At 50.0% G+C, this 23,662-nt stretch overlaps 8 protein-coding genes across 8 annotated transcripts; 4 read left to right on the top strand and 4 right to left on the bottom strand.

Moving 5' to 3' along the window:
* Positions 1–160: 160 nt before the first annotated feature.
* Positions 161–2,101, top strand: TRIVIDRAFT_69727 (uncharacterized protein; the record flags this gene model as incomplete). Its single annotated transcript, XM_014099635.1, has 2 exons — positions 161–1,238; positions 1,278–2,101. The coding sequence occupies 2 exons, from the start codon at positions 161–163 to the stop codon at positions 2,099–2,101; spliced, it is 1,902 nt and encodes a 633-aa protein (XP_013955110.1).
* A 268-nt stretch (positions 2,102–2,369) lies between these two features.
* TRIVIDRAFT_50552 (uncharacterized protein) lies at positions 2,370–3,612 on the bottom strand (the record flags this gene model as incomplete). The annotated part of the gene is made up of 2 exons (XM_014099634.1): positions 2,370–3,439; positions 3,498–3,612. 2 exons carry the CDS (start codon positions 3,610–3,612, stop codon positions 2,370–2,372), a joined length of 1,185 nt encoding a protein of 394 aa, XP_013955109.1.
* A 902-nt stretch (positions 3,613–4,514) lies between these two features.
* Positions 4,515–5,602, top strand: TRIVIDRAFT_50532 (uncharacterized protein; the record flags this gene model as incomplete). Its single annotated transcript, XM_014099633.1, has 2 exons — positions 4,515–5,255; positions 5,348–5,602. The coding sequence occupies 2 exons, from the start codon at positions 4,515–4,517 to the stop codon at positions 5,600–5,602; spliced, it is 996 nt and encodes a 331-aa protein (XP_013955108.1).
* A 225-nt stretch (positions 5,603–5,827) lies between these two features.
* On the bottom strand, positions 5,828–7,307 carry TRIVIDRAFT_192575 (UDP-glucose 4-epimerase Gal10-like protein; the record flags this gene model as incomplete). Its single annotated transcript, XM_014099632.1, has 4 exons — positions 5,828–6,225; positions 6,279–6,729; positions 6,800–7,034; positions 7,279–7,307. The coding sequence occupies 4 exons, from the start codon at positions 7,305–7,307 to the stop codon at positions 5,828–5,830; spliced, it is 1,113 nt and encodes a 370-aa protein (XP_013955107.1).
* Positions 7,308–9,285: 1,978 nt separating this feature from the next.
* On the top strand, positions 9,286–12,487 carry TRIVIDRAFT_223604 (uncharacterized protein; the record flags this gene model as incomplete). The annotated part of the gene is made up of 2 exons (XM_014099631.1): positions 9,286–9,721; positions 9,783–12,487. The coding sequence occupies 2 exons, from the start codon at positions 9,286–9,288 to the stop codon at positions 12,485–12,487; spliced, it is 3,141 nt and encodes a 1,046-aa protein (XP_013955106.1).
* A 692-nt stretch (positions 12,488–13,179) lies between these two features.
* On the bottom strand, positions 13,180–15,663 carry TRIVIDRAFT_50536 (uncharacterized protein; the record flags this gene model as incomplete). The annotated part of the gene is made up of 2 exons (XM_014099630.1): positions 13,180–15,471; positions 15,538–15,663. The coding sequence occupies 2 exons, from the start codon at positions 15,661–15,663 to the stop codon at positions 13,180–13,182; spliced, it is 2,418 nt and encodes an 805-aa protein (XP_013955105.1).
* Positions 15,664–17,381: 1,718 nt separating this feature from the next.
* Positions 17,382–21,098, bottom strand: TRIVIDRAFT_50523 (uncharacterized protein; the record flags this gene model as incomplete). Its single annotated transcript, XM_014099629.1, has 6 exons — positions 17,382–17,756; positions 17,818–19,077; positions 19,160–19,221; positions 19,282–20,256; positions 20,321–20,621; positions 20,685–21,098. 6 exons carry the CDS (start codon positions 21,096–21,098, stop codon positions 17,382–17,384), a joined length of 3,387 nt encoding a protein of 1,128 aa, XP_013955104.1.
* A 1,060-nt stretch (positions 21,099–22,158) lies between these two features.
* TRIVIDRAFT_127940 (uncharacterized protein) lies at positions 22,159–23,503 on the top strand (the record flags this gene model as incomplete). Its single annotated transcript, XM_014099628.1, has 4 exons — positions 22,159–22,507; positions 22,567–22,674; positions 22,740–22,923; positions 23,032–23,503. Coding segments are annotated over 4 exons (1,113 nt in total), but the record flags the coding sequence as incomplete, so codon positions are not given.
* Positions 23,504–23,662: the final 159 nt, after the last annotated feature.

Below are 23,662 nucleotides of genomic sequence, written 5' to 3'. Positions count from 1 at the left end.
TTGGATTGGGCAAAGTGTCACGTGGAGGCCGCAATTGATAGCGGCAGCCCCACCAACGCCACCACGGGAGCTTTTCTGTAGAGCCAAAGGCCTGCCATATCTGGAAATTTCACCTGTGCAGCATCATCGTCCGCCACAGCGCTGGCAAAAGGCAGCAGCGATGATTTCTCGCCCGGTGGCTGCGACTCTTGGGTGCTGCGGATGCCGAGGTGCGATTCTGAGGGCCGTTGCGTCCAGGCCACTGGCGGGCATTGGACAATCGGCGTCGCGGGGAATACGGCCGGTTGCCAGCTCGGGCCTACGAAGTTTTCCGCCAAGCCAGCAGTATGGAACTGTTGCGCAAAAAGACGCAGAGGCAAAGCCGGGGATTGAGCAACGAAAAGACGAGGATGAGATTGAGATTGAGGATGAGATTCTCGACAGCGACGAGCCCGCGGATTCACCATGGTTTCTCGATGTTGAACCGCCACGACATGCGCCGCTGCAGCATATTGCGTCGCTACCCAAAGTACCCGAAGATGCGCCTTATCTCCTCGAGCCGATGATGAAATACATATACGAAGACATGGGCCTGGATGAGCTGTCCATGTTGGATCTCCGCGACCTGGATCCACCGGCGGCACTCGGTCCCAACCTCATCATGATTTTCGGAACGGCGCGAAGTGAGAGGCACTTGCACATTTCCGCAGGTCGCTTTGTACGATGGCTGCGACGAAACCACCAAGTTGGTGCTCGAGCGGATGGGCTAATTGGGCCGGGAGAACTCAAGACGAAGCTGCGCAGACTGAGGAAGAAGGCGAAGATGCTGGGGAGCAACACTATGATTTTGCCTGGTTCAGATAATGGAATTTCGACAGGCTGGGTCTGCGTCAATTTCACGGCGCATAACAGCGGAGCGCAAGAAGCTTCCAGCTACGATGAAAGCGGCCGGTTTTCAGGGTTCGGCACTCCCCTGACGGGAACTACTGTTGTTGTGCAATGCATGACGGAATCGAGGCGAAACGAGCTTGATTTGGAAACCCTCTGGAGAGGCATCCTCAAACGAAACCTTGAAGAGATGCAAAAAGTGAAGGGAAAGGTGGCGCTGAATCCATCTGAGCTGGAATCTCTAGTCACATCAAAAATCCAGATGCCTGACAGCCCTTCTGCTCATCAGTGGCAAGCCCTTAAACTGGCTTCTCAACAGCAGCGCCACTTTTCGACCATGGCTCGACGCCTTCAGGCTCGTACTCAGAGTAGTGAGTCTAGAGTGACTTCAATTGATGATGAAGCTCTAGTAACAGAAGATCAGTCGGATAGTCCTTCGTTTGATCTGAGTGCGCTGCGGCGGCATATCCATGATTTCCAAGTGGCCGGAACCGCCGTGAGCCGCGAGACTTTACAAAGCCTCATCTCCGCAGTATTTCGGGCTGAGGTAACGGAGGAAAACACTGCATCAGAACGACTTGCTCTGGTTGATCAGCTCAATCTCGTGGCGGAGGAGCGTGGACTGCCCATCATGTCCAAAGACTGGCTAATCACCCTCATTGAATCCATCGTCATGTCCCCAGCATATGGGCCAGAGCTACAGCGTGCACAGAAGAATGTGGAATTTCTTCTCTCCACCAAACAGAAGTCTGCGTTGAAAACTAGCGAAGTCCTGCGACTCATGGCGGCATATGCGCACCGGTCAGACTGGGAGAAGTTTTGGGACGCTTTTCGCTCGCCGGCTCGGTTTCAGTTGCCTCGGTCGCCAGAGCTGTATGAGTTTGCATATCGCGTCATGGCAGCTACTGGAGATCGGAAGCTATGCACCGATGCTCTGCGTTGGGTGTATCCCGAGATGCTCAAGGAGGAGCCCAAGATATGGCCTGTTGGGTCAATGTATGTGTCCTTGAAGGCATGTATCCTGGTTGCCGATCCTGCTGCTGAGGGTCTGTTGCATCATCCTCCGCCTCAAGATTCGCTGGACCTATTTGGCCAGCGGCAATTGGTGCACAGGGAATTTTTGCGTGTGCTAAGGGAAGTTGAAAATCTGCGACATCATCATGCTGGAGAACAGGCAAGAGAACAGAGGGCACAGACACTTCGCAAGTTATCGGGACAGATGCCGTCCAATTAAAGTCAGCATGTTCACAGTCTATGAAATGATGTAGATGTATGTATTTGACAGGGGGCATTGGTAAATCTGGGACTAGGAAAAGGTATGAGATCATGTACAAAAAACGCCGCTCCAAAGGGACTGATGACTGTATTCTTCTACGTTCCCATTAAGGCCACTCATATTTTATGTATCATAGAATTCGTTTGTATAAAATAGACAAAATATATATGGTGTAAATAATCAACCTCTTTTTCTCTTCTTATATTGCTCCATAATAGTGGCAATTCTACAGCTGTGACTGAGACGTCCCATCAACCGTCTTCAGGGCATCTCGAAGTAAAGGCGCAACCTGCTTCCTGCTCGCAGATAGATCCTTCTGCCTCCACGTCTTTCTCTTACCATCATCGCCATCCAACAACCCGTCCTTCCACTGCTCCAGCTTCAAGCTCTTTGCAACACTGGGGAAATTCTTCGCGGCCACCACTCCCCTGTCAGTAATCCCCCACACAAGGAGATGACGCTGGAATTCGCCGCCTGGATCCGACGTGGTCATGACACTTGCGACATCGAGCTTCCTTTCCTTGGCAAATGAAGCCAATTCGTCGATGAAGACGTGAGGGTTTTTGGCCTTGTCAAGCAAGTAATCGAAGTTTTGGACAATGCAGCTTATGCCCAGCTTGAGGCCCGCTTCTTCCCACTCCTTGTAATCCTTGCGGAAAATATCATAGAAGCTAAGTTTCGAGATATCCTCCTTGACAGCAGTGATTTCCTTGAAGAATTTATTTTGGTGGAAATGGTGATGACAGAGTTTTGTGTGCAGATATTGGGCTGCAAGGATGTCCTTTTCCTTGACCTTGTGCTCTTCCTTGAGGTCAAGCGTGTCGATGAGAATAGGCGCTAGGGCAAGTTTCGCCAGATTGTCGTCCTCGTCAGCGACGTCTTCGGTTTCTAGCGGGGCAAAGGAATCCCATGCTGCACGAGATTCTTCAATGATGAGACTCATGCAACTTCCGCAGGGCTCGACGATGCGTGGCTTGATGTCAGTGCTGGTGACGTTCTCATCGACGTGGTGGTCGATGCAACCGATGACTCGGGACTGGAATTTCCGCAAGTCGCCCGTCAAGGCGTTGTGATCTACCAAGAACCACTCTGTATCTTCGGGCTTGAGATCGGGCAGTTCAGATAACGTGAGGATGTCTGTGGGTGCGAGTCCAGCTCGCTGCAGGACATCGGTCATCTCAGTTCGGAGAACAAGATCAGACCGGGGAATGTTTGAGAGGGGAATGTGCAGAGTGTGGGGGGATGTGTTGGACCGGATATACGCCAGCACCACGGCTGAGCAGAGAGAATCAAGATCTTGACATATGTTAACCAGAGGCTATACTTGAAGCAATGGTAGTGATGTGAGATTTACCTGCAGACTCATTGCCAATCACCAGGGTCAGAGGCCCTGATCTCTGGGCTGGAGGAGCTGCCAAAGCAGACCGGGCAGCAGCCAAGAAGCCCTTCAGAGGTAGTCTAGGTGGCATCTTCATGGTGTAGGTATAGGTAGTTTAATATAGTAAACGCTGAGATCAATTCTATGCAATGCCTCTTCTTGAGATGAACTGAAGTCTGCAATTGCAAGGCTGAGCGTATAGCGGGGCTTTTGCCTGGAGCTCTTATCGCGATATCAAGCACTCCATTTTTCCATGTCGTGCAGCAGCAATTAAACGGTTAAGAATTTGCCCCTCACGACGTCATTCAATTACATTATGCAGTCAGCAGCAGATCATGTCTTGGTGGTTATTGAGAAACCATGATGGAAGTGGGATTCTCGCAATGTTTCGCCATTCATAGGTACCAGACTATAGTGAGATGTAACACACATGATGCAGTCTCAACCAAGAATATAGCAAAAGTGAACCCCAGCAACTTTTATAAGAGCTTACAAAGGCCTCCGTTTACACCTCCGAGACCTCCACTGGAAAGGCGCTCTCATTAAAGCCGGGCGGCCGTATCCAGCATACAAACGGGGCCCCATCCCGCAATTTCCCTTGCCGATTATGCGCCCTACATGTCAACCGCAGCTTTCGCTCACTTACTGGGCGTACCGCGGAGGCATTACTAATACCGCGCGTGATCCCGTTTCTAGCCGTATCACTTATACGACAGCTCGAGCTCCGAGTCAGGCAATTGAACAGGGCGAATCGAATCAAAGATGCAAATGTCGAGGCCAATTGCCGTTGCGTCTCGCTCGCTGCATAGCCTCTATATTAGACAATCACCCTCAATTGTCAGACGCGCCTATTGCCAATCCTCTGTTGCCCCTCATCGGCTTCGTTTGCCCCTCTGCCCCTCATCATCTTTATTAAGCCACCGATTACCCTCAGCAACAACACCAGCAACAACACCAAACACTCACTTCCGTAGAGAATTTTCTAGTACCAAAATGGCTCCAATCCCAGCAACCATGAAGGCCGTCCAGATCGCCAAAAACGGCGGCCCCGAGGTCCTCGAGTACAAGGACGTCCCCGTGCCCACGCTCTCCGCGGGCCAGATCCTGGTCAAGAACAAGTTCGCCGGCATCAACTTCATCGACACCTACTTCCGCTCAGGCCTGTACCCCGCGCCCTCCTTCCCCCTGACCATGGGCCGCGAGGCCTCGGGCGAGGTCGTCGCTGTCCACGATTCCGTCACCAGATTCGCGCCCGGAACCCGCGTCGCCTTCATGGCCGGCGGAGACTCCGCGACTTACGCCGAGTATACCGCCGTGGACGCCGAAAAGGTCGTGGCCATCCCCGAGGGTTTGTCCAGCGAGGAGGCCGCGGCGATTTATCTGCAGGGCCTGACGGCCTGGACGTTTATTCGCGAGGCGGGCGAGGTCAAGGCCGGCCAGTGGACGCTGGTGCATGCTGCGGCCGGCGGCGTGGGCACGCTGTTGGTGCAGATGCTCAAGAGCGTTGGGGCCAAGATCATTGCGACGGCGAGCACGGAGGAGAAGCTTGCGCTGGCCAAGAAGAACGGCGCGGATTATCTCGTCAACTCCCACGACGACATTGTCAGCAAGGTCAAGGAGATTACGGGCGGCCACGGCATTGACGCCATCTTTGATGGTGTTGGCAAGGCGACGTTTGATGCCGATCTGCAGATGATTGCCCTCAAGGGCCACCTCATCTCATTCGGCAACGCTGTAAGTTTTTCCCATATTATTGAAACAGAAAAATGAAAGAAAAACAATGAAACGATGAGACAAAGATGAACTAACAAATGAATCCCCACCAGTCCGGAGCTGTGCCCCCTGTCAACATCCTGCAGCTTGGTGCCAAAAACGTCAAGCTCATGAGACCCGTCGTCAACGGCTATGTCACTGAAAGGGCAGACCTTGAAAGATACACCTCCGAGCTCTTTGACCTCGTCATCTCCAAAAAGGTAGAGGTCAAGATCCACCACATTTACCCTCTCAAGGATGCCGCTCAGGCGCACATTGATCTGGAGGGCAGAAAGACAACGGGCAAGCTTCTGCTCAAGTTTGACTAGACGTCTTTCACGTAATGTATAAAATAAAAAATCATTTTAATTTATTTTTTGTTTGGTATTTCTTTTCTTCTATCGCCAAGAACAAAGGATTCATTGTCCAAACATCCAATTTGTAGATGACGCTCATTATGTTGAGAATACTAAATCGGTCATTCATGTCTATTTTTAGATATCACATCCAACTCTCCTCTTTTCTTTTCAATTGTATTTCCAATATATCCTGTTTTACGCCTTCTTGATGGCAGCCAGCAGCTCTGCTGGAGGCTCCTGTCGGTATCCCTGGGGGTTGTTGCTGACCCACCGCCACAGGTCCTCGCAAGCCTTCTCCATGGTGAATTCAGTCTTCCACTTTAGCTCCTCGTTGGCCAGCTTAGGGTTGGCAGTCAGGTCCAAGACGTCACCAGCTCTGCGGGCAACGACCTCGTACTTCAAGTCTCGGCCAACGACGGCGCTGAAAGCATTGATGATCTCAAAGACAGTGCTGCCACGGCCGGAGCCCAGGTTCCAAGCCTTGACGCCGGGCTGGTTGGAGCGGAGGTAGTTCAGGGCCTCCAAGTGGCCTCGGGCGAGATCCACGACGTGGATGTAGTCTCGGATGGCGGTTCCGTCGCGGGAGGGGTAATCTGTAGAATCATTAGAATTGATCAAGGGGATCACCGTAAAAACCACTACATACCCTCGCCGTAGACCAGCAACTTCTCGCGCTGGCCAGTGGCAACCTGTCCCAGCAGGGGGAGCAGGTTGAAAGGAACGCCCTGGGGATCCTCGCCCATGATGCCGCTGGGGTGCGCACCGCAGGGGTTGAAGTAGCGCAGCAGAGCGCCGTTCCACTGCTGATAGGGCTTGCCCTCCTTCTGCAGGTTGTTGCGCTGGGCATTGACGTAGTCGGTGATGACGTCCTCGATCATGGACTTGGTGCGGCCGTAGGTGTTGGTCGGGCCAATGGGGCAGTGCTCGGGGATGGGGATCATGTCGGGGAATCGAGTGGCATCGCCGTAGACGGTGGCGGAGGAGGAGAAGACAATGTTGGTAACATTGTGGCGGGTCATGGACTGGAGGAGCGCAATGCTGCCGCCGACGTTGACGCGGTAATACTCGAGGGGGATGATGGACGACTCTCCAACAGCCTAGAGTGTGCTGTTAGTTGTCTGGTCCTTGCAAAGGCTTCTTCTTCTGCTGGGGTCGCATTCAACTCGCCTTCAGCGCAGCAAAGTGGATGACGCTGTCGATGGCGGGGTGCTTGGCAAAGACCTCGTCGAGCGCCTTCTCGTCGGTGATGTCGACCTGGTAAAAGTCGGGGCGGCGGCCTGACAGCAGCTCGATCCGGTCAATGGCCACCTTGGACGAGTTGTAGAGGCTGTCGACAATGACGACATCGTAGCCGGCGTCGAGCAGGGCCAGAGTCGTGAAGGAGCCGATGTAGCCCGTGCCACTGCGGATTGGGCGCAGAGAATCATGTTAGTCCAAGATGCAAGATGCAAGATGCAGCACAAGGGATCGATCCGTCTCATGGCAAAGCACCGCGATGACGCTCGCCCAGCTCAACGCAAGTCGGCGCATCCTCGAGGCGCTGCGTGGGGCAGCGAGGGGCAATAAGCGCGCATATTTGCTGGGCTGAGCATCGCAGAGCGCGGCATGGCATGGCAGGACAGATGGAGAGGATGGAGAGGCCGTACCCGGTGATGAGAACAGTTCCGACAGCCATTGTGGTAGTTGAGCGTCTAGATTGCAGGGGAGCAGGAGTCGCAGTAGAGAAGAGACGTGAGAGCGCGAGTGAGAGGGGGGAGCGGAATTTATTGCTACGAGCGACTAATAATGTTTGTGCTATGGGTGCGGATACGCCTGTCATTACCAGTCTTGATAGGCGCGGATCGACCTGGGAATAACTGGGATAGTGCCGCTGCTGGTGGCGCTGCAACCGGCGCTGCAACTGGGACCGGTGACGATCTTGAGGTCCGACCGCTGCAGTTTGAGCCCGAGGCAGAGCCAGAGGCAGAGGCAGCGATAGCGATAGCGATGGAGATGCTGGCGAGCTGGCGAGAGACGGAGACGGAGATGACGCCAGCAGCCGGGGGAGGGGCCGTGAGGCCATAGACAGTCTCACGCTGAGCCTCTGCGCCTGCGTCTGGAGCGCCATGTTTCGGCGGATGTTGCAATCCAATGATGTCGAGCAGGGATAAAACAAAACTATAGCGGGAAGGGCCCCAGAATAGCGACTCTTGGGCTTGGCTTGGCTGCCATCGTTTTCAACTGGTTGGCCAGCAAGTGATACGCCAGACGGTAATTAATTCCCTATGGTGGGGTTAATGCGAGACGGGTATTGCTTCCAGACCAGAGATGGTGGCAATCAAACGCACTTTTAGCACCCAAACTAGTAGTAACCGTCCTCAGCTCTGTTCCTGGATTTGCATGGGACGAGTTCAACCACCTGGGTAGAATACGACACTGGCTCGTAACATTCCCTGCTGATTACTAGCTGCGTCCCCTGCTGCGTGTGATGATGCAGAGTGGCTTTTCATTTCGTGTTCAAATCATCGACCAGGTTCTGTTGAGGATGATATATGATATGGAGGTACTGTACTGTAGATGAAAATATGGACAGTGGGCGGTTGGCTGCAGATCAGTTGAGTTCGCTGAAGCTTGTGCTTAAGATGAAACGCTCATCGCCATCAACACCCTTGCCGGCCTCATTGCGCTTTCATTTGGGAATGTGCGTGCTCAACAAAAGACTGGCAACACCAGCTCTATAACAACAACTCTCATGCATAACTCTTTGTCTGCATTAGTCTTATCGAGCTGTTCATATCCTAATCTCCGTTTTCAGCCCTGTCAATTCTTTGTGGTACGAACACCCAAGCACTATTCGCCCGCTGAGACCCACGCAAGTGAGACCTGATATCGCCAATTTAACAAGGCTGTGCGCAGCCTCTGACAAAGACAACATGCACGCAATGACGAAAAAACGTGGCCGCATTGTTGCTCTGTTCGTTATCCCGAATCAAATCAATAAACACACTCTTTACATGCACCATCAAAAAAGATGAAACATCACTGGCCCCAAGTAACTCGTACCCGGTACCTCTGACGCGCACGTGACCCCGCTCAATCGTGCCTGATTCTTCCCAAAAATGCGCCGCTTAAGCCTCGGCGCGTCACGCTACCGCGCCCTCAGTGAAGTTGTCATCGCGCAAACTAAACTCAAAGGACATCTCAAAGAGACGAAATCCCATCTTCACGCCACCCAAACATATTTCCTTCTCACCCCAGATTTTCGAAGCTTCTATACGGCGTCATTGTTCTTCTCAGATCCAAACAAAGTGGCCTCCTAACGCCTCCTTACCGCTCCTTCTGGTGACATGCGTCTCATCCCAACTTAACAAAGATGCTCTTTGTTGATCACAACTCTCCCCCAGTAAGGATCCATCTTGGCTGGGACGCAAAGAATCTAGGCCCCAGCAGACGACGAATCCGGATTTGAGCTTGGGACAAAAATAGAATACGGCTGTCTTTATTTTGTGAATTTGGGCCTGAATCCGATCCTATTTGAACCTATCCGCCCTCGATTTTTCACCTCCACATCCGCCGGTTTTAAAAATTCTCAAAGTCTCTCATTCTATTCATCATCAACTGCTCTATCAATTCATCTACGACCACCTGAAGCGCCCTTCCTTGACTTTGTTACCATGATGAATGGTCGAAGGGGAGGCAGACCTCGGTCAAGAGAACGCAACCCTGCTAAGCGGCCAAACACCAGAACGGAGGTGGAGGATTTCAACAAGCCGGATTATCCCTCCTTAAAAGGCGCACCTAGTACCAAACGGCAGTATACATATGGAGCTGCAGAGGAACCCCGCCGCCTCAGCGTGGACAGCATGCCGGCCACCCTTCAGGATGCTATGCATGGCGTTCTTCGGAGACAGGCACGGCAGGAGGCTGAGGAGGCTGCGGATCTTCAACGTCATGGACAGCATCTGAAGCCTCAAGTCGCTCGCCGATATAATCCAGCGAGACAGGCCGACGACACAGAATCCGAATCAGACGTTGAGTCAAATCAGCTGTCACATGGCCGGGACAATGGCAAGCATAGACAGGGACTAAAGCCTGCTGCGACAAAGCTTGGTACGCCTTCCCTACGATACGCCTTGTTTGTTAGGCAAGGTGATGCTAATCATTTTCGCAGCAAACCCAAACAACACAGCAAAGGTGGCCTTTGACCAATCGTTTAGTCGGCCAGCATCTGAGGATGAGGACGAGATCGACGATGACGAGGATGGAGAGCTCACTCCCTCCGAAAGTGATGTTTCTGATTCGCGGAGTTTCAATGCTGAGGGTGATTATTTTGGGAATGCCTCGTTTAGATCAATGCCGCCGCCACTGGCCGTCAAACCAATTCCATTATCCAAAACGACAAAGCCGTCCGTGCCACCACCTTCCTCTCTATCAAGTCGGCCCCCGGCAACCAGGGATCAATATGAGCAGGCTACGCCGAATCGAATCCGCGAAGCTCCAGGCAAAGCTTGGAGTGCCGTCAAGAGTCTTCTAGGGGGCAGAGTTCTTGCGCCCGTCAGTCCACCCGAATCTGACACGCAGCTAAGTCAAGGGGTTAGCACTGGCACACTTCTAGAACAGAGCCAGTCTACAACAAGAATGCGTATCCCCAAGGCATCGACCATTGTAAGCTCAGCAAGTCAACCCCGAGGCACAGAGCAACGGACAATACCTCCTCGTGGTAACACTGTCGCGGGTCGTATGCCTCCACGTGCTACAACTCGGCAGCCGGGCAAACCTGTCGTCAGTCAACATGATTCTCGCTTTCCAACAGATCACAGTGAAATGGACGATGCTATGCAAGACAACATTCGAGAGACCGATGGCCAAGTTTCACGACAAGAGAAATGGCGGCGCATTCTCGCGTCCCTCTTCCCATATCTTTCTAGGCGGCAGCCTCGGCAAAGGGACATTCAAAATGGGGAATTCAACTCTCCTGTGTCTTCTGATTTGGATTCTGACGTTGATTCTGAACTCGATTCCACTTTCACCGACGACTCCATCAACTGGCAACAGTTGTTCAATCCACTCACATATCTACGGGCAATTTATTGGTTTTTCAGCGCCGCCATAGAGAGTGTCGTCAACTCCTTCTCCGGCCTCTTCTCGGATTCTCTACGAGAGCGGTTCATACTCATTGGTGAGGCCCTGGTATACACAGTTAGCGGCTTTTCATTCATCTTGTTGGCTGTGGTCCTGTCAAGCGTCGCCGTCGCCAATTTGCCCAGCTTCGGAGAGGCACCCTCAATTTCAGTTCCTTCAATCCCAATACCAGCCCTACCGGATCTTGGTGGCCTTGCCTCTCGAATTGGAAGTCTCATTCCTTCCATTACTTGGTCCTCACGGAGCGCATGGGATGACTTTCCAGGACTGGACGAGCTGCGAGGTGACCAGTATGCCGAGTTTGGGGATATGATTAACCAAATATTGCGAGACCTCCGCCTAATGAAGGGTGCTGGAAAGCTTCATGAATCATCTATTGAAAAGCTAAACGCAGTCGTTCCCAAGATGGTACACATGACACTCAAAGATGGGAAGCCCGTCGTTGCGCAAGATTTCTGGCATGCAATCCGAGATCTGGTCGAGAAAGATGGCAGCTTCCCGATGCTAAACAAGAGCAAGGCCGGCCATTACGAACCCTCGTCAGAGAAGCAGTGGAAAGATATCGCGGCATGGCTAGCGAGACGTCCAGAAATCGCCTCCAAGATCAACGAAGCAAACGATGGACTGGCCAAGAAGCTGCCGCATATGTGGGAGGCCTGGGCAACCGACAACCAGCGCAAGGTTGAGCAAACCCTACGCCCCATACTGGACAAGATGAAAATCACCGGATCTCTCTCAGACAAGGACATTGATAAGCGTCTTGACCAGTTGATCAAAAAGCATGTCGGGAGTTCCAAAAGTGGCAGCACAGTCGTAACTCGCGAATACTTCTTACAGTATCTGAAGGACGAGTTTGCCAGTCATCGGGCAGAGATGAAGGCCGAAATCATTGAGCTGCAGCCCAAGCTAGAACAGCTGATTCGCGACACTGTCGATCTAGCCAAGAAGGATGACTCTTCAAGCATCACACGGGCAGAAGTTACCAAGCTCGTTGATAGTTTGGTTCGCAAATCCATTGCCGATTTGAACCTAGAGGCCATGGCTAAGGGTCGGATTCGTTCTCACTGGGATAGGGATCTGAAGAACCAGCTCAACTACTTTGGAGTTGGTGCCGGCGCAATCATCGATCCCAAACAAACATCTACAACGTTCAGGCCCGATGCGAAATATCTCAACGACAAGGGTCTCAAGGGCGCTCAGCCATACGCTCCCATAGAGGCTCTTCTTCCATGGCATGACGATGGCGACTGTTGGTGCGCTGCCCGTGAGGTGAACAAACGCGGCAACCCCCATGGTGCCAAGTTGAGCGTCATCATGGGCCACTCAATCATCCCTCAGCATATCGTGATTGAGCACATATTGCCCGGCGCTACGTCAAATCCTGGTGCGCGGCCACGCCAGATCGAAGTGTACATCAAGATCGAAGACGCGGCTATCAGAGAGCGCCTGCTGGACTTTTCCGCTGCGCATTTCCCCGAGGACCTGTTCGACTGGAACTACGCTCCGGCTGATCTGCCTCCCCAGTTTGTCAAGGTCACTCAGTTTGTCTACGAGGGCGCAGAACTGCATGACGGCGTTCATGTTCACCGTCTCAGCAGCGAACTCATGGCGCTCAACGCCGAGACTGACCAGGTGATTGTTCGCGCCGTGAGCAACTACGGAGCTCCCAATCACACATGTTTCTACCGCATTCGCCTCTTTGGGCATAAAGTACCAGAGCTAGGCGACGAGTGAAAAAAAAACAATAACCCAAAAAAAAGAGACGAAGGAAAGAATACTTTTTGCATTCGGCGGCGTCACAGGAGCGTTGGTTTGATCTCATCTTGAATTTTGTCCCTTTTTTCTCTCTTTCTTCTTCTTCTATCGTTTTATTAGTGGGAAAGCATCTTTCTATTGAAGCCAGGCGCAAACGTAGATAGGGTCGGAAATTAACGGAAGGGGGGGGGCAGATGGAGCCGAAAAAAACGAGCAAAAGGAAGAATACCCTCTCACGCAAACGCAGCAGTTTTTTGTACAGATGGTGGGAAAATGTGACTTTTTTTACGTATTTGAAATGAAGACAATGGAGATTCATAGTGGAAGAAGTTTAGTTTGTTTGAGAGTGATGTGCAATGTTTTTGTGGTGCTGCTTTGTGTGTTGGTTTCCATCACCTCCTTTTTTGTGAGGTCTTATAGTTGGACGTATGGGCGGATCACTTGCTGGCTTGATTTGGCGATTTCTGTTTTTGAGAGGAATGCCAATGGGAAAGGGGAATTAACATAGAACGAGGGCGTTAAATAGAAATGCTGAATGTACCAGCTGCTGACTTTTTATACAAATTCTGATGCTTTTAAATTGTAAGCTAACATTATGCTCTGAATTACACCTCCCCCAATATACAACACCGGCCAGAAATGGCGCCCAAACGGTATCAACAAGGCTCCCTTCAACCATCCAACAAGCCCGCAGCCAAAGCTTCCAGATCCTCCAATGTCTCAGGCTCCTGGTCCACCTCAATAACCTTGCCTCCCTTCTTCTTCTTCCCGCCCTTGCTCTTCTTCTTGGCATCTTCATCGTCCGAGTCGTCCTGGAACCACTTCTTGGCCTTCTTCTTCGGCGGCTCGGCATCTGAATCATCACTGCGGTCCTCCCCAGCCATAGGCAGAGAGCGCAGCAGAGCCAGCGGATCGTCGCCATCGCCGTTCGCACCAAGCTGTGGATCAACGCCCTCTCCGCCAGCCATTTCCATCGCTTCCCTCGCCTTCCTCTTCTCCTTCTTCTCTCTCTTCCGCTGCTTCGCGAGTAGCTTGTCGTCCACATCAGCCTCCTTGACCCTAACCGTCTCGCTATCCAAGAACTTCTGGCGCTGCTCGTCTGCGGGGCCTTGTTGCTTGAAGTCTTCTTCGTCCTGGAGCTCGTAGATTTCGTGCGCGTTGCCTTCTTCGTCAAACACGAGCTTCGAGGAGTTGCCACGGAATTTGGCCATCTTCTTCTTTGACTGAAGGGCTTTCTCGCGGCGTTTTGAATCGACGACGTATAAATCATCGCCGCCTAGTGCTATGACCTTGGCGGAGTTGATGGGTGCCGTGCCCGTAAGTACGTCGACATCGTCGTCATTTAGTCTTCTCTTTACAGACAAGAAGTCATCCTCCTCATCGTCATCCTCCTTGCCTCCATCCAGCACAAGTTTAGAGTAATGGCTAGACAAAACGTCCTGGTTTGTTCGTTCAAACATCTTGTCGTATTTCGTCCGCACCTCTTTCTTGTCCTTCTTCTTCTTATCGTACGCTCCGTCCAGGTCCATGTCTGATTCTGAGTCGCTTGACATGCCTTGGCGGGGCGCATTCTTTATCCTCTTGATATCCTCACCCTTCTGGAATTTGATCTGTGGGGTTCCGGGCAAACCAAGGCTCGATGCATATGCGTCCCAGTCGAGGTCATCAAACTTGAAGACTTCTTTATCCTTCTGCAGGTGAATCGACCTTGTGTAACTGATAAACGCCTTTTGGCCCAGGTATTTCAGGTCGGGGAACTTGAAGCACATATCCTGTAGGTTGTTCTTGATACTCTTCTTCTTCTTCTCCTTGACGTGCACTTTTTGTATGGGGATCTTCTTGTGTTCTAGTCGCTTAATCATCCCCTCCTCTTCGCTGGGGTCGAGGAAGAGAACGGCGCGGCCATTGCTCTGGAATCGGGCCGTTCGTCCCACTCTGTGGATATATGTATCAGCATCTTCAGGGCAATCTGCCTGAATGACCCAATCAACTGCAGGGAAATCAATGCCTCGCGCAACCACGTCAGTAGCAAACAGACACGATGTCTTTGCGGCGGTGAATCTGTTTGTGATTTCTAATCGCGCCACTTGCTTCTGACGGCCGTGAAGATGAAGTAGTGGAATACCAGGCTGAAGGTGTCGAAAGCTTTCGTAGACAAACCGGACTTGCTTGCCGGAGCTGAGAAATACGATGATTTTGCTCTTGACGTTCGCCTTGATAAAACCATAGAGAGTATCGAGTTTCTCGGGTAGCGGGGTGACGATGTAGTGTTGTTGGAGGGTAGTTGGTGTTGCTGTCGTTGCGTCTTGGTGCACAGAGACGTATTCGGGGTCTTTCAGGCTGAGTCGGGCAAGATCTGAAACTTTTTTGCTCTGCGTCGCACTGAACATGAGTGTCTGTCGCGACTTGGGCAGATGCTCAACCAGTGCATCAACTGCAGATTGGAATCCCAGGTCCATGATTCGATCCGCCTCGTCCAACACCAGAATCTGCAAGTTGTTCGCGTCGAAACCGGCCGTCTGGTCCAGGTGCTGCAGCATTCGTCCTGGCGTGCAGACTAAGATATTCATTCGAATCAATCGCTCGGCCTCTTCCTTTAGACTCTTTCCACCAATAACGAGGCCGGCTGAAAAGGCATGGTGCCGTCCGATCTTGCGCAACACTTCGAAAATTTGAACCGCCAGCTCTCGAGTCGGGGAGAGGATCAGAGCACCGAGACCGTCAAACTCTGTCCATTGTTCGCGATAGAGCTTCTCCAGTACTGGCACCAGGAAAGCCAGTGTCTTGCCACTGCCCGTCTTCGCCGCGCCGAGGATATCCTTGCCCTGCAATGCCAACGGGATTGCCTGTTCCTGGATTTCGGTCATGTTCGTGAAGTGTGATGAGTGAAGGCCGGATGCTGTCGCAGGTGAAATGGCCGAGGACAGGTCAGCAAAGGTTTTCACCTTGCCAGACTTGGGGTCCTATGCAGAATCATGGTAAGCCGTAAAATCCAGGACAGACAAATAACTTGCGCCTCGTCTACTCACCAGCTGGGCGATGGCCTCCTCGAGTTTGTGCAGGTCTTCATGGTCGCGCTTCCTCTTTTGCTTCTTGAGCTCCGTTTTGTTCGGCTTGTGCTGCGGCTTCGGCTTCCCAGCAGTTTTTGCAGGCATTGCGGCTTCGGATGCAGATGCTGGTGCGAATGAGGATTTTGTCAAGGCCGAGTTCCAGGCTCTGGTCAATGGAGGTTCGCAGCGTATAACGATAGGAAACTTTTTTATCGGGGCATGCTTATCTTATCCTTGTCGATAAGATAAGAATCATAAAACAAGAGATACAGGGTAGCTCCAGCGGGGTGGTTGTCGGCACATCGCTATTCATGTCAAGGTAATACTTTCGGAGCATCGGTAGAGATATCAATTTTCTGCTTTTGATTTCTTTGGATATACGTCGTAAGCTAGGGGATGTCTGCGGAATCCCTCGATGTCGTGTGGTAATGGCGAATATACTCGGACACATGTGCGAAATCTGATGGAAAGGATACTGCCTGTAGTTTGCAATCCAAGAGTACTCCATAAGACGGGTGCCCTCTACTCTGTCCTGGGAAAGGATTATTAAGTATCCATTTCAGCTTACTACGAATCTACACCAACTAGACCATTCTAACAAACCAGGACATCCTTAACAAAGTGTACTTGCGGCTGTGTGGCTTACAATTCGAGGGGCATGGCTGATGTTGGTTTTTTCTTAGCCCCTCACACTGTGGGCCACACAGTCACAAGTACAGTTTGCTAGATGGTTCAGTTGGTTTAGACGGTTACAGCCGTAATAAGGATGCTTGATAAGCTGCATATTGTTCTGATCTAATTGCACTGACTGACACAAAATCACCCCTTTGCCGATCAAATGCAACAAATGCTGGCAGTTGCAGTAGCATTATCCAAAAATTATGAGAACCAGTGTTTTCTTGAACAAATGGCAATCATATCATGAATATCTCTTTCAGATACATGGAGTTCGTCCTTGGTAACATGCGTAGTACAAAATACGCGGGTGTGATTTACAGCTCCACATTGCCCTAGTACTACCCCTCCAAGGCCAGATCATCAATATCCAAGGTCAAATACAATACACAGGTAGAAAATACAGGCATATGGCAATGAGGACGGGATCAGATGTTCAAAAAGCAAAAAAAGACAGGACCGAACGCGGATCGAACGCGTGACCTAGAGATCTGCAATCTCTCGCTGCGAAGCTTGTTAGTTATTATGTTATGGATTGGGAATTATGTTTCGGATTCGCTTACCTCTACCACTGAGCTATCGATCCTTGGTGATGGAGCGGCATTTTACTTGGCCTTATAAAGCTTGGACATGAGACACAGACAAAAAAGGGAGCGTGTTGGGAAAAAGGCAAAAAAGAAAGGACCGAACGCGGATCGAACGCGTGACCTAGAGATCTGCAATCTCTCGCTACCGAATTTGTTAGTATCTATGTTGGAAGTGGAAACTGTGTTCAGATCAAGCTTACCTCTACCACTGAGCTATCGATCCAGCTAGTTGAAATAGGGGTTTGTAATATCAACCTATATATTTACAATTTGAGCAGGTATTTTAGGTATACTGCATTCAACAAATTTCAACTCAAGGGTCAAGGAAGGGAGGAATATTTTCTCGGGTGAATTCGATCAGACCTTAGTAGGGCATATGAGGCTTTGGCTAAAACCTATGTATTACATGTCCATATTCGCCGTATATAATTCTACCTGACCTTGATGGCCATTCAAGAGATTGTTCTAGCTGAGTTTTAGATGTCATCATCAAACGGATGCTCTGGACGCTGTATAAAGATCGCTATTTTATAAATATGAATGCCCGATCCATATAACTTCTCATTGATACGTCTCCACAAAATCATAAATCTTGCAGCCATATTCACCATAACTGCAAATCTGCTGCACCGCCAACCCGACATACATGACAATGCTCTCAATCTCGTTATCCCAAGATGCTGCTGCAAATCCCAACTGCTTACCCAGCTCAAAAAAGGCCTCGATAAAATGGTTGGCGACAAGCTCCGTCTTCACTGTTTCTTCTTGTGCATCGTGGATGTCCTGAGTGAGGGCAACACAGAGCGTAGGGACGGCCACAACGGCGGCAATGGTGCCCTTCCAACGCTTGATGGTTGGCTGATCGGCCTTCTTCACCTTGGCGATGACATTTGCCAGGGCGGCGGCGCCAAAGTTGGAGACTGTGAGTCCCAGTTTCTGTGCTGTGATCAGCTACATTGTTGTAAAAACATCAGTCGTTCATGTGGGAGAGACTTACAGAGTACTTGACAAACTTGGCTGTTGTAGAGATATCCGTTGGTGGCTTTGCAGCATCTTTATCGACTGGCCAGGTGACAAATGTCGAAATTGTCTCAAATGTCAGCGAGGTTGCATTCAGCACATTGGTAAGCTGGGCGACGGGTCCGATCGGAACGCTCTCCAATCCACTGCCTTCAAAAGCGCTGTCGATGAGAAGAGAAATGGTCTTGAACTCGCCGTATACCAACTCCAGACTTGTGGCTGTTGCAAGCGTGAAATTGGTCACATCCTTGGCAAGGGTGGGATCGGCCGTGCCCGAAACATACTGGCCGAAAGTATCTGCGGTTAATCGACCCGTAAGCTTTGGAGGGGCCTTGTCTGCCTTGGCCTTGTAGAGAACTGTTGTGGGAATGGCAATGAGCAGTGCGACCAGTCCTAGTAGAGAAAGGGGTCGGTTGCCCGCAATCTTCTTCCAGAGCCATCCAATCACAGGGATATCCATGCTCTTATTGGAGATGGTCTTGATCAAGTTGATGCCCAAGGCCACGGCCTTGAATAGAATATCTCCAAGAGTCTTGAGAGAGTCGATTATGGCATCTATAAGCTCCCCAGAGATCTTGGTCATGAGAGACTTGATATCGTACTCCCCATTGTTGAAGAAGTCGAGCAAATCCTTAGCTACGTTGCTGCAGAGGCTGACGATGGTGTTAAACTCAGCTTGGATATCGTCCCAAATAGCAACAAGGTTATCCCCTGCCGAGCCTGGAGAGCTATCATCATTAAAAACGGCATTGGTAGTACCACCGCCATATGTGAAGTAATAAGTCGACCAGTTGTAGGCTACGTCTGACTTGACATCCTCATCGGGATCAGCAGTAGTAGTGGTAGCAGCCGTCTCAAGGGCAACCTTTGACTTTAAGCTCTTGGACGCAATAGAAGCGCCATCGTAATTGTTGCTTTGTAGTGTGGGCAACTGAGCTTTGATAGTGGTACGGAGCTCCTCTAGCCATGTGTCAACCGTGATCTCAGTCGTGTCCAGCAGATGCTGTCCGTAATCGAGAGCTGCATTGAACCCGGTGGTGATGCTATCTGCTGTGGTGAGAATGTCATCCCAATTGAAGAGATATCCTAAAAAGTCAATAAGATCCTGCATTAAGACGCCTAGCTTCTTGAAGACCCAGACGACAGCTTTAACAATGATCGAAACGGTGTCCAAAACGAACGAATAAACTTCGTCGCCGATTTTGATGATGAATTGCCAGACTTTTCCAGCACCATCCTCTAAAAAGACCAGCAAAAGTCAGTAACGGCTGAAGAATGTGTATTATGGTGAAAAATGAATACTTGCCAATTAAATTAACACCCCACTCTACAGCATCTTCAAACTTATCCTCAACATAGTGCCAGGCATCTTTGAGTGTATCTCCAACTGAGAAGGATCGCAAGCCAAGAGCTGATTCTCCTCCAGAAGTAGCCACTAGACTAACTGCCTTGAAAGATTTCAGCAATTGTTGGCTATCACCTTGACGCTGGTGTGCTTGGTCTACTAGCACTTGGATTGAGTCGACAGCAGCCTTGACATCGTCATCTGAGGCATTAGAGGGCACAAGGGATGTTCCATCCTTCTTCTTGAGCGCACGAACATCCGCAGGGGTCTGCACATTGTCAAGCTTCGTAATCACTTTCACAGAGGGATCCAAAACTGGGGTTTGAAGAGGAGTCTCTGAAGACCCAGGCTTGGCAGCGCGGTAAGCGTCCGCTGAAAAAAGGAAACAAGAGGCGTCGTCGCTCTGAAGTTGGATGTTTAGCACTCCTTTGGCGTCCGTCTGGTGCCATTGACCGGTTGGCCCCAGTGAAGCGTATCGGCCATTGACTGTGCATCGTACAACACCAGAAGCGCTGACTCGGAGCCAGCATCCAGGAATGAGAGAAGCCTCATCACTAGTGGTGGCTGTAGCATGCATGCGTAGCATAAAACCTTTGACCTCCATGACATTCAAGTCTGACGCATACCAAAAGGGATACGTTTGCCATAGTTGTGATACTGAGTCTTGTTGTAGGAGGACGAGGTTACCGTACTCATCCACAGATAGCAAACTGCTAACAAGTGTTTGATCGGTACCATCAGAGGACTTCAGCGAAAGCATACCAGAAATTTGACCTCCCTTTCCTTCCGAGAGGAGAGGAATCACGATTCCGTTGGAAAGGGCTGTGCTTTGTGCTGTGTAGTAGTGGACGGCATCTTCATTAGTCGTATACCAAAATCTCAAAGTCTGTCCAGACAAGTTGACTTGGAGGCCCTTGAGGCCACTGACTTGGTCTCCTGTGTTGATGACAGTTCCTCTGCCAGTGGGAGAGCAATACTCGCTTGACTTGAAGGCTGTGATGGTTTGGCCTCCAACGAGGAGGATACTTTGATGCGACGTGGGATCAACATATGAGCTAATACAAGTTGCTCCTATGAGACGTGTTGGTTAAAACATCCTGCGCATTTTGTGGAATGAGAATGGGAGGTGACATACCGGCAGGGCAGATGGGTTCCACTACCATGGTGCTGCCAGTGAAGAATTTGAACTGTATATGAGAAGGTCCACTGAAGCTTTCGTACAAGACGAATACACCATCGCCGAGGGTGCAGGTTCCCAAAACGACATCTATGATTCTCTTTGGATTCGTAGCCAAGGTCCATGGGCCCAACAGCGTTGCCTGGTTCTGATTGAACTGGACGAATCTTAGGTCTTCCGTGCTGACAAGTCTGTCTGGCCTTTGGAATGCCACCATAACCAAAGGAAAGGTGCGCTTTGTATCCGTGGACTTATTGCTCTAGTACAGATACTGTTAAAATTTCCTTCAGTAGATTTGGACAACAGAACGAATTGAAAATACCATGTAGATGTGATCAATGATAGGGAAAGAATCTCCGCGAATAATCTTGGAGCTTGGAATAGGCCCCAGAAGTTCAGTAAAAGTGATGCCGTAGAGCAACGTAAAAGTAGACGTAGTATTGTTGGCTCCGGGAGTGGCAATGCAGATATCAAGTGTAGAGTTTGGTGCTTGAACAACAGCAAAAGCCTGAACCTTGACACCGCTGGGAACAATGCCAGAAACGTTTCCAAAGTCAATTTTGGTGGCTTTGCCATTGATAACAGTGATTAAATAAAGATAAGAGTCTTCACTCAGAGCAAAGACACCTGGATCCATGTTAGCATCTCGGAAAACTGCAAAGTGCTGGCCAGCTGGAATAGGGTTGGCTGAGACATAGTTTGTCATCAGCTCCGAGTCCTGTTTGATGGTCACCATGGTGAAAGAGAAATGTGAAAAATTAATGAATCTGTAGGATGCTTCTTTGCAAATTTGTTAAACCAATGATGATGAGTGAATAGTTTCATGGACCTAAAAGCTCTCATAGCATAGTATATATAGGCACATATCCACGAGAACATCGTGAGTTTGGGTTGCCTCCTCCGCTTAAATCAAAGCATATAATTCTGTCATCGCCATCACAACTACCACACCTCCACCTGCGGTGTCCCCGATGACTTGATATGATGTAAAATTATGACTTCTCAACAGCTTCTCTGCAAATATCCAATGGCCTCTTCGGCTGGCGATGCCAAGAGCGAAGAGTTCGGGTCATCGGCACCCTAATAATCGTCCAGTTGACGCAAATACGACAATACGAGCTATTTTCATGTTTCTATGGCTAAGTAGAATGAGCTGAATTCACGACGCAAAATGCAAGGTTGGTATTTGCGGCATAGCCGCTGCAGCCTTTCCTGTTGTTTGGATGGCTCGTGCTGATGCATCCACGCCTAATCAATATTGAATCCCCCCCAAGAAGAAGAATGTGATGCATGTCTATAAGCTTACCTTTAATTTTCAGGGTGCACGACGAGACGAGTTAGCTGACATTCGTTTCGACCCTGCATACCACCCTGCCATTCAACACTGTGGGCAGTTAAACAAAAGGTGGTGGTATAGCTGCAAGTTTCTGTCGGCTGCCTAACCCTGGTTGGCCAGAATTGGTGCAGGCTGTGTCGACAAATCGAAGCTGAATGTAAGAAAATAGCGTTCCCGAATAGTCACCAGGTGTTCTGTTTGCTTGATTTCCCGATTAGGAAATGTTTGAAGTTGACGAGAAATGATATCATACATGTAAGGTAGTCTTTGCGTTGAATACATCAAAAGCTTCGTACTCGAAATTTGATATAAATTTACCTCTGCCCGATGGAAACAATTTCGAGCTCTCAATAGCAAGCAGCAACAACCGGTAAACTAAATATCTCTAAGTAATCTCTTCTACTAAATTCTATTTATTAACGTACATTTCCGATTACCATCTCTAAATATCGCCGCCAAAATGGGAAGCTACATCAATTCAACCAATGCAAACCCTTGGGATCAAATGATTGTTCTTTCTCAGAAAGTCATCAATGATTCTTTTCAGAATATGTGGGAGCTTGCTCAGCTTGAGGATGAGTCCCCCCTCAAAAACTACAACCGCACTGTTCGGGGGGGAGAATATCTCAAAATGGAGATTGGCGTCCCCTCCGTGCAGTTGCAGACAATCCCCAAGGGCCAATTGCTTTACTTCATGCTCCGAATTACGGGCGGATCTTGTTATATTTACCTGAGCGATGATGACGAGGACGATACTCATGTCGATTGGCAGATAAATAACTGGGTTTTTGCTTTTTCGGTCGACATTGGTAAGCTCATTCCTCTATTCATAATATTTCAATGCATTATAGACTTACTGCGCCCTTAGCGAGCAAGGATGTGGCTACGGATAGCCAAGAGTACCAAGATTTCAAGAGTCGTTCTGGGCTGCTTAACTGGGACTTCTCATTGGCACGACTCTTTATTGATACGTCATGTAAGTTTTCTTTGGATCCATTGCTCCACCGTAGTGCATAACACATTCTAAATATTATCACACAGCGACGACCACGTTTTCTCCGGAGTTGAGCAACTTCGCTGACCACCAGCAAGATTATAATAATCTCACTGCCAGGGCAAAGGGCAAATTCGATGGATTCGTTATCGACTGGCTTACCGCAATGCACGAGGCAGGATGCAATATTCTAGGTTACTCTGCACGGGCGAGTGTGGACACAAACGGTATGTGTAGCATATACATCCCCCTTGCCATATATATTCGACAATGCTAATGGCTCATCTCGTATCCCTCGCTGTTTGCAGACGATTATCAACCCACTTTTCCCCCTACCAGTATCGACTACGACACTTATCCTTGGAAGGCCACTCCGACTTCAACGAACCAGGACAACATCGACCAAAATGCACTGTGCTACCTCATGATGTCTGACTTCAAGACGCCTGGAATTGATGCGGTCTCCTACACTGGCCAGTGGGTAGATGACAACCACCCTGCTACCTATACTCTGAATCGTTCGCTCTTCTGGCCTTGGATGTTTTCAGTGCTTCGAGATGTAGTTAAATCTATGGTTCCAGTCCCAGACACCCCGACCCTCTACTGGGATAACACTGACAAAAACCATCCATATGCGGCCCGAATGGAATACCACTTTGGAGATAATGCAGCCACCGATAGAGACTACCAATTTTCCTCAACTGCTACTCCTGGTCAATGGTCTTGGACTGGTCGCAACCTCAGCTCGTCTAACCAGGTCTACAATCCAGGGAACAGTGGTGATTCGGAAACTATTGTTGAAACTGTCAACGCTAGTCGTAAGTGCAGTGCACCATCTAAAAAGTAGCTATAACAAGCTACGGGTACTAAAAGAAAAATCGAACAGCGTCTGTCAGTGGTGGTTTCCTCAGTTTTACAGCTGGCAAAGAACAGATTGCCCTGACTGGCAAGTCTACCTTCGTACTCCGAG

The sequence above is a fragment of the Trichoderma virens genome (genome assembly GCF_000170995.1).
Source record: "Trichoderma virens Gv29-8 chromosome Unknown TRIVIscaffold_77, whole genome shotgun sequence".
Taxonomy (NCBI): domain Eukaryota; kingdom Fungi; phylum Ascomycota; class Sordariomycetes; order Hypocreales; family Hypocreaceae; genus Trichoderma; species Trichoderma virens.
The sequence above is the reverse complement of the archived record's forward strand: the minus strand, read 5'-3'. Positions and strand labels throughout refer to the sequence as shown.